This window comes from Jaculus jaculus, chromosome 5 (genome assembly GCF_020740685.1).
Source record: "Jaculus jaculus isolate mJacJac1 chromosome 5, mJacJac1.mat.Y.cur, whole genome shotgun sequence".
NCBI classification, from domain to species: domain Eukaryota; kingdom Metazoa; phylum Chordata; class Mammalia; order Rodentia; family Dipodidae; genus Jaculus; species Jaculus jaculus.
This window is the reverse complement of record NC_059106.1, coordinates 46201378-46210540: the sequence shown is the minus strand read 5'-3', so window position 1 is coordinate 46210540 and position 9163 is coordinate 46201378. Positions and strand designations below refer to the sequence as shown.

The window sequence follows — 9163 nt, the reverse complement described above, 5'->3', positions numbered from 1 at the left end:
CCCAACACCAGGCTGGTTTTACTGAAAACATTTATTACAACAAAATGTCAGAACGTTGTAACTAATTTACCACGAGTCAATAGCTTTGCCCAAGGCTGAACTGGGGCAAGTGTTCCAGGGGCTAGGGACCTCACTGCTCACAACTGGCTCAACTCCTGCCTGGAGGGCACCTTTGGCAGACCCTGACCCCAAGGAGGACGGATGGCTGTTGGATGACAGTTATCATCGGGACTTGAGGAGCCAAAGCAGCAAGTGCTACTGGAAGTCCTCCCAGCCCTGGAACATCTCGGGCAGGGCGTCGATGGGGATGGGCACGACGGGGATGGGGACGGGGGGAGGGGGAGGGTTCTTGGCTGGCTGGTGACTGACGGTGATGCTGCTGTTGGTGACGCGGGGCCCATACCAGCCTGCCCAGAACTGGGTGTCTTTGCCCCCATGCTGGAAGAGGATGTGGCGGACACCTGGAGGGTAGTCGGAGAAGGTGTGGGAGACCTGGGAGAGGGAAGAGGAAGTAACCACTAAGATCAGTAGAGGTTTAGAAGTGGGGTGAGTTGCCAGGCGTGGTGGCACACGCCTTTAATCCCAGCACTCGGGAGGCGGAGGTAGGAGGATCACCATGAGTTTAAGGCCATCCTGATACTCCATAGTGAATTCCAAGTCAGCCTGGGATAGAGAAAGACCATACCTCAAAAAACTTTAAAAAAAAAAGTGGGGTGAGCTAGCCTTCCATGGCAGGGACAGCTGGGTCCTGCAGGACATTTGATTCTGGTTTGCTGTCAGCTTAGCTCTGAGAGAAGTAGGTGGTGGGGCAGGCAGGTGGGTCCTCACCTCTGTCCAGGTGGCGTCGTTCCACTGATGGATGGTCACTGGTGGAGGCTCAAAGGAGGCCAGTACGATGTAGTCGGCTGAGGCCAGATGTACCCGGAGGTAATAGGTGCACCCACAGTCTTTTCTTGCAGCAAACCTAGGGGGAAGGAGGGTAGACAGTTGGCGTGTCAGCCACTGAAGGCCAGCCTTGGGGACAGACAGGTGGCTGGGTCACACAGACTCACTTCTGAACTTGCCCACTTCTGCCAGCACCCCTCTGCCCATGAGGCTAGAGAGCTGTGCACTCCTGTGACCCAGGGAAGCATGTAGCTACAAGAAGTCTCAGTTTCCCTACCTGAGAAAAGGATGTGAGCTTACAAATTGTCTTTACAAAGAAGGCCCTGTCTGCTCAAGCTGTGCCACCTGTGTGTTATTGGGCGGCATGGAGCTCAACCTGGCCACCCTACAAATATTGTCCCCTTATCTGAGCAGTGGTCCCAGGGCCTGGCTGAGCCCTGCTCCTGCTTCTATATGGGCCAAGCCAGTATCCTACCAGTGGTTCTGTGCTTAGAAAGGGCTCTGGGCTTGACTGGGGGTGTGGCCCAGAGGTAGATCCCATGGACTGGAGGCCCTGGGTTCTATCCCTAGCACCAAAGAAATAAATAGAAACAGAAGGAGCTGGGCATGGTGGCACATGTCTTTGATCCCCATGCTCAGGAGGCAGAAGTAGGAGGATCACTATGAGTTCGAGGCCACCCTGAGACTACAGTGAATTACAGATCAGCCTGGGCTAGAATGAGACCCTACCTAGAAAAAGAAGGGTGGGGGGCGGTGGAATAGAAGTAGAATAATCCCGAGGAAGCGGTAGGGAGGTGCTAGGTAAGAAAGTGTGTTTTTCCTGGGGTGCTGACGTTTTCTGTTGCTCCTAGGCCTTTAGTGACAACTGATCAACACAACTGATGTCTTTGAGTCAAGGACCAGAAGGCCTGAGGGTGCTGCCAGAAGAGCAGGTGTTAGGTCCAAGGCAGCCTTTGCCCAAGGAGACAGCTGGGTAGAGATGGATGGGCCTTTCCTCTGGCCCGGTGGCTTTGGCAGAAGGGCAGGGGGGAGTGATGACATTGAAGCAGGGATACCGGCACAAGTCACTTACCAGTCTTTAACGACAATATCAGGCCGGAATGTGTCCAGTAGCTCTTCCCAGTAGCCCTCAGCCTTTAGGTCCACCAGCTGGGACTTGAGGCACATGCTGGGGCAGAGAAGGAGGCTTGTAATCATAAGTATGTTAGGTAGGGCCTGCCCTTGTTTGGCTGTGGCAACCCTTGTGGGCCTAGGAGATCCCAGGACAGGTCCTGATGAGAGCTCCATCAAGCTCTTACCCTGGGCTGACTGTGGGAAATGCAGATTTGGACCTACTTGTACTTGAATAGGATTGGATCCCAGTCCCACAGGTACCGCAGAGTGTGTCTGACTCCTGCTCCTGGATCACAGATGCCTTAGACATGTAACTTAACTATTCAGTGGGCTCCCAATTGTCTGAAACCCATCTCCCCAACTGCTGGGGACCTGCCACCAAGCTGACTGCTCCTGGAAGTAGAGACTGGGACCCTGTGCCCTCTGAGCTTCTGGAGGCCCCACTTAGCCTGGGAGTTAGCAGAAGTGTCCAGCCCCTCTGCCGCAGCATGACCTGCTTGAGTCCACCTCTTACCCATAGGAAGTGACGAAGTACTTCTTGACTTTGGGATCCGGAAAGTTTGTGCCGTGCTCCCCAGGGAGGCTCTCTACCTTCCAGTGGTCTCCTCCATTTGAGTCGATCCTCCACGATCCCATGTCCTCTGGGAAAAACAGAAGCCCAGATGAGATCCCCGGAATTCACTATGTAGTGTCAGGCTGGCCTGGAACTCACAGCGATCCTCCTGCCTCTGCCTCCTCGGTCGGGATTAAAGGCGTGCACCACCACGCCTAGCCAATCTAGTCTTATTTGCAGTACTGGAGATGGAACTCAGCCAAGATTAGCACCCTACCAGCCCAAGGGAACCTCATCGGTGCCTTGGTGTTTCCCTTGTCCAGCCTGGTCTCACCTGGCCTCCTGATTGCTTCTGCTGTGGGACTTGCTCCCTTGTATTCACAATGTGACTAGAAATTCTAGACCAAATCTCATTTCCATGTTGCCATGAGATTTCTTTTTGTTTTCTTCCCCAGGAGATTCTCACTGTAGCCCAAACTGACCTGGAACTCATACTGGCCTCAAATAAACTCACAGTAATCCTCTTACCTTTGCCTCCCTAATGCTGGGATTAAAGGAGTGTGTGTGCTACCACACCTGGCAACATGAGGCTCTTTTAGTGTTTTTTTTTTTTTTTTTCCCTCAAGGTAGGGTCTCGCTGTAGCCCAAGTTGACCTGGAATTCATTATTTAGTCTCGGTGGCCTCAAACTCATGGCAGTCCTACCTCTGCTTCTCCCAAGTGCTAGGGTTAAAGGTGGGTGCCACCATGCCTGGTTTTATTTTTTTAATTTAATTTTTATTTATTTGAGAGAGAGACAACGGGTGCACCAGGTTTGTTTGTTTGGTTTTTTGTAGGTAGAAGATCTCACTCTAGCTCAGACTGATCTGTAACTCAGACTCTGCAGTCCCAAGCTGGCCTTGAAACAATCCTTATGCCTTCCAAGTGCTGGGATTAAAGGCATGTGCCACCACACCTGGCCCCCATGAAGCTCTTATTACCCACATTTCAGTTCTTAAAAATAAGAGATTATGGCCAGTCATGGTGGTGCATGTCTTTAATCCCAGATACTTGGGAGACTGAAGTAGGAGGATCTCTGAGTTTGAGGCTAGCCTGGGATAGAGTGAAACTTTGTCTCAAAATAAATAAATAAAAAAGAGCCAGGTGAGGCCACCCTGAGACTACATAGTGAATTCCAGGTCAGCCTAGGCTAGAGTAAGACCCTACCTTGAAAAAACAACACAATGAGAATAAAAAGGGCCTGTGATGGAACCGATCCTCAAGGCTGTTAGGAGTTCTCCCCATGTGGCTGTTTTACCTGGCCACTGGCTTCCCCATAGTTCCGAAAGGAGAAGCCCTGGCTAACTACAGTAGCTCAGATTTGAGGAGCTAAGAGAAACTATTATTCCTGCATGATTAGGGCCAAGAGGGAGCATCAATGTCTCCTAGACTAGTGGCTCAGGAGTCCCCCATTCAGTCGGAGCAGGCCAGGAAAATTGCCACGGGAGCTTTGCCATAGTCCTTGCTTGTGTCCTCGGGAACCAGCCCTTCCCATGTGTTCTAGAGGGTTTCCAACAAGACCAGAACGAATAAATTCCAGGAGCTGAGCTACACTGGCACAAGCTGAGGCCCATGGGAGGTCTCAGCAAGGGTGGGCTGGTCATGGCTGCATGTGGCATCTTGCAAGGAAAGTCTGCAGCCTGGTTCTGTGAGGTACTAACAGCCACATGGCGAGCTGCTAGGCAGCTTCTAGATGGAATCTGGGGCAGGCGGGGAAACTGAGGCATTCGAGAGGAGCCAGAGTCTGATCAGTGGGACAGTCCTCTCAGGTGGGCAGTTATACAAGTCACATTTTAGAGCCCAAGTGCTCCATGTAGCACAGACGGCCAGTAGCTTTCATTGTCTGCCCTCCTACGATCCTGGCGAGGACAGGAAGTAGAGGTGACAGGTTTGCTAAGTGCATAGATGAGGCCACTCGAGTTGGCAAGGAGCAGGGTGAGAGGGGCATAATAAGTGCTGAAAAAAGGAATTAAAAAAACAAATAGTAAGTAGGATAGCACAGGCAAAATGAGGCCTTGAACTGTGATTATACTCCCCTCTAAATCCTCCATCGGTGTAGTGGGCTGCCAGGGGGATGGATAATCATATTTGTAACCCCCAGTGGAGTCCCTGCCCTGGATAATGGGGGCAGTGTTCATTTGCATGCCTGTTGAGCAATTACCATGTGAAGGTGTCACTGTGGGGAGCGTCAAATAGGATCCCTTAGACTCCCGGACCTTGACATTTGTAGCAGAGAAAAAGATATGCAACACCAGAGGACAGATGGCTCAGCAATTAAGAGAACTTCTTGAGTACGAGTGTGGGACTCACAGGAGCTCACAGGAAGACAGCAGACCAGTAAGACACTCCTGCTCAAAGAAGCAGCAGCTGGAGCTTGGAGCATGGTGGTGCTTGCCTTTAATCCCAGCACTGGGGACACAGGCAGGAGGGCTGCTATGAGTTCAAGCTCAGCTTGGGCTAAAGGAAGACCCTACCTTTGAAAAGATGGGTGCATGGGAAGCTGCAGGGACACGTGTGCACATACCACATCACACGTACACAAGCACCCCCCACAAAAGAAACCCCAAAAGCACTATAAGGCCGTACATGGATGAAGACAGAGGTGGGAGGCTGTACATGAGGGTCAAGGCAGGTCTCCACACTAGAATGAGGAGCCAGGGGAGCTGCTAGAGGCCTAAGAACATCGTAGGTTGGTGAGAACAAGCTCAAAGCCCCTGAGGTTCAGGAAAGGAGGGGCCGCCCCCACCCACCTTCAGCACACGGGTTACGCAGCAGGTTCCTACGGAGGCTGCATAGAAAATAGAAGGTCTTCCAGTCGGTCACAGGCTGGTCCCAGTCCTCGGTGATGAAGCCCTCCCGCAGGCTCTTGCGCTTCCAGAGGGTCACCAGGTCGATGAGGTCTCGCCAGAGGCTGCAGACCGGGCGGCAGTGGAGCAGCAGCTGGCGGGCGGGCACGTGCGTGAACAGCTCCAGAAGAATGTTCTCGGGCAGGTCGTTGATGCTGACCAGGGCCATGCTGGTGGTGGGCAAGTGTGCTCTCAGGCCTGTGGGGGACAATGACGGCCTTGAGCAAGAAGGCAACCCTTCATATGCTGGGGGCTGATCTTTTCACTCTCATCAGAGCGTTGAGTGTGCTAGGTTTGAGGTACGGTCTCGCTCTAGCCCAGGCTAATCTGGAATTCACTCTAGTCTCAAGGTGACCTTGATCTTGGCCTCCCAAGTGCTGTGATTAAAGGCATGTACCACCATGCCAGGCTAAGGGTTTTTTGAGGATTCTTGGGAGTCCACGGTAGCTGTTGACAAGTGCATTTGGAAATGTGCAGTAAGAATACTGAGCTGGGCGTGGTGGCACATGCCTTTAATTCCAGCACTTGGGAGGCCAAGGCAGGAGGAGCAGCTGTGAGTTTACAGTCACCCTGAGACTCCATAGTGAATTCCAGGTCAGCCTGGGCTAGAGCGAGACCCTACCTCGAAAGACCTTAAAAAACAACAAACAAACAAACAATAGAGTCTGGTGGCTCCCTATATATCCCTAGCACTTGGGAGTACAACTGTAAGGATTGCTTTGAGTTCAAGATCAGCCTGGGCTACTAGCAAATTCTAGTCAGGTCAACCTGGGCTATAGAGACACTGTCTCAAAAAATTATAGTCCTTCCCCTCCTTCTCTCCCCACCCCACCCCCACCATTTTTGCAATGCTGGGGATAGATTTCATGTATGCTAGGCAAAAATTGCCAGTGAGTTGCATTATTAACCCCTTGATATCAAAACCCTTAAGAGGCCGGGTGTGTTAGTACATGCCTTTAATCTCAGCACTCAGGAGGCAGAAGTAAGAAGGTTACTGTGAGTTCAAAGACAGCCTGGGGTAGAGCTAGACCCTACCTGGAAAAACCAAGTAACTAAAATCCTTAGGGACAGAACTGGGTGTCATGGTATTCTGTAATCTCAACTACTAAAAGGCTGAGGTTTAAGGATCACTTGAGTCCAGCAGTCCAAAGGCCAGTCTGGGCAGCAGAGAGAGACCCAATCTCAAAGTTTTAGGAATATTACTTTTTTTTGGTTTTTCCAAGGTAAGGTCTCACACTAGCCCAAGCTTAACTGGAATTGACTCTAGTCTCAGGGTGGCCTTGATTTCAGCCTCCCAAGTGCTGGGATTAAAGGCGGGCTCCAGCACACCGTGCCAGGGAAACAAATTCTTTTTTTTTTTTTTTTCTTTTGGTTTTTCGAGGTAGGGTCTCACTCTGGCTCAGGCTGACCTGGAATTCACTATGTAGTCTCAGGGTGGCCTCGAACTCTCGGCGATCCTCCTACCTCTGCCTCCCGAGTGCTGGGATTAAAGGCGTGCGCCACCACGCGCGGCTCCAGGGAAACAAATTCCTAAAAGCAACTCATCCACATCCAGGAGCTGAATGTGGTAGCACATACCTGTAATCCCATGGTAGGTGGGGGAAGGGTTAGAGTTGAAGGCCAGCCTTGGTTACATGAGACTGTCTCAGGCCATCTAAACACTGAAGAAAAGTTTTGAAGCTTGTTGGCCAGGTGACCTGGTATGGCTTTGTATGTTCTTCTTGGTTTGGTGACTGTTCTGGTCACTGTCACAATATGTAGCACTGTATCTGTGTTCCCAGTCTCACTTCATTCAGTGGAGGAAGCTCCACAGACTGGGCTGGGCTCCTTGCATGTCAGGTCTGGCCACTTGGAAATGCCAGATGCCTGGGAGTTCCTGGCTGTCCCCATCCCCAAGGGCACTCAGGGAACTTGCTCTAGGTGGGGTGTGTGTGTGGTGGGGGCTCTGTACAGTCACTCAAGTGACCCTTACCTGCTTATGCCTGAGGGGAGAATGTTCTCCACCCACTTTCCCCAGGGAAATGGAAAGTTGCTGAACTCTGTGGCTTTCTAGAGTCTCCGCCAGAAGGCCAGTGGAGGTTTGATGAAGGTTTTCAACTCAGAACCTGGGAGGGTGGGCACAACCCTGCTCTAGTCCAGGGAGGAGCACTTAGCCATGGCCAGGACAAGAGCAAGCAGGCAGGCAAAGAACCTGTGCCTTGGTGAAATGCCTTGCTGGGCTGAGGTAGGATGGGGCAATGTGGCCATGTCTTCCAACTGTGAACAGTTTGTAAGAATGAGCTGCTGGCGGTACAATCCTGTGACCTCAACCACTCCCCAGTAATCCAAGCGTCTTGGGAGGTTAAGGCACGTAGATTGAAAGTTCCAGGCCAGCCTGGGCAATTCGTGAGATCACCTCAAAAAGTAAATACAGTTGGGCATGGTGGTGCAAGCCTTTAATTCCAGCACACGGGAGCCACAGCTAGAAGGATCGCTTTAAGTTCGAGGGCACCCTGAGGCTACAGAGTGAATTCCAGATCAGCCTGGGCTAGAGCGTGACCCTACCTCCGAAAACCATAAACAAAAAAATACAGGGGTGGGGATGTACCTCAAGTTGGTACAGCGCTGGCCTAGCAAGTGGGAAATCCGGAGTTCAAGATCCAGAACCACACCTCTCCCGGTGGTGGTGGTGGGATCTACTTAAAGCCTCAATGTCGGTTACAATGTTAGCAATTTATAAAGGCACTGCGCAGACTCGGGAGTCGTGGGTCCAGTGCCTTCCCCTGCCGGCTCCGGTGTAGCCCTAGATGACATTCTCCCCCCTCCCCGCTTCCGCGTCCCGGGAAGCCCCACGGCGGAGCCGGCCGCGGAGGGAGGGGCGGTGACGGAGAAGCCCACGCGGGTCCGAGCCGTCGCCGCCGGGTCACGCGACCGGGTCGCTCGCGGCGCCGCCTCCAGCCCGCCGCGCTCCTACGTGCTCCGGGGCTGGGAACGCCCCCGCCGCCCTCCGCGAGCCCCCCCCCACGCCCCCACCCCCGAGTGGCTTCAGGCCCGCGGCGCCGGCGCGGGGGTCCCCGGGGGGGTCCGCGAGGCCCGGCCCACGCCGCGTGCGCGAGCGACAGCCGCCGAGCCCGGGCCCGCCCCCCCGCCTCTGCCGCCCCGCTCCCGTCCCCGCCGCGCCCGCGACCTGGGGCTGGGCCGAGCGCGCCGGCGACGCGACACCGCTGCTCCGGTCGGCGTGGGGCCTGGGCCTGGGCCGTCCGCCGTCGCCCCGCCCCGCCCCGGCCGCCGGCCCGCGTCACGCGCCTCCCAGCGGCCCTCGGCGGCCGCGCGAACCCGGGCCCGGGGTCCCCCCTCACCTGGCCCCTCTGCGGCCGCGACGCGGACCCCGTCCCCGGAGGCTCAGGGCCGCACTCCTGGCTCCGGTTGGGCTCTTCCCCAACTTCCAGTGACTCAACGACCGAAGATTCTGGAGTCTCCCGTCAAGATGAAATTCCATCAAGCTTTTTTTTCCCCCTCCAGCAAACCCTCTTCAAGCATCTACTTGAGGCTGTGTGGGCCGAGCTGGCCCAAGCCCCACTCGTCCCGGCCGGGGTTGGCGGGGGGCGAGCCCCAAATCGGACGCGTTATCTGCGCACCTACTGTGTGCCGGGCACCTCTGCGCCGCTCGCCCGGCAGTCAGCAGCCTTTGGTGTTCTCGCGGCCGCCAACAGCACGGTGGCCCTCCAGAGGAACCCGGCCGTACTGCA

The 9163-nt window shown here is 54.3% G+C and overlaps 1 protein-coding gene across 4 annotated transcripts; it reads right to left on the bottom strand.

Annotated features, from left to right (window-relative positions):
- Positions 1-13: 13 nt before the first annotated feature.
- Fbxo6 (F-box protein 6) lies at positions 14-9149 on the bottom strand. Of its 4 annotated transcripts, none has more exons than XM_045150236.1 (6): positions 9053-9149; positions 5340-5633; positions 2513-2639; positions 1958-2053; positions 829-964; positions 14-492 (listed from the first exon to the last, which is right to left on the bottom strand). In XM_045150236.1, exons 2-6 carry the CDS (start codon positions 5602-5604, stop codon positions 256-258), a joined length of 861 nt encoding a protein of 286 aa, XP_045006171.1. In that variant the 5' UTR covers positions 5605-5633; positions 9053-9149; the 3' UTR covers positions 14-255. The 4 variants fall into 4 exon arrangements, with proteins under 4 accessions (XP_045006171.1, XP_045006169.1, XP_045006170.1 ...); XM_045150234.1 differs by having other exon boundaries at positions 8774-9116; XM_045150235.1 differs by lacking the exon at positions 9053-9149 and adding an exon at positions 8602-8664.
- Positions 9150-9163: the final 14 nt, after the last annotated feature.

Bases quoted from the DNA above. Each gene is read 5' to 3' on its own strand.
- Fbxo6 (XM_045150236.1), bottom strand. From the start codon at position 5,604: ATGGCCCTGGTCAGCATCAACGACCTGCCCGAGAACATTCTTCTGGAG. The intron at 2,640-5,339 runs GTGGGTGGGGGC...TGTTTTTCCCAG, and splicing joins GCGTAACCCGTGTGCTGAAG to AGGACATGGGATCGTGGAGG. The intron at 493-828 runs GTGAGGACCCAC...TCCCTCTCCCAG, and splicing joins ACGACGCCACCTGGACAGAG to GTCTCCCACACCTTCTCCGA.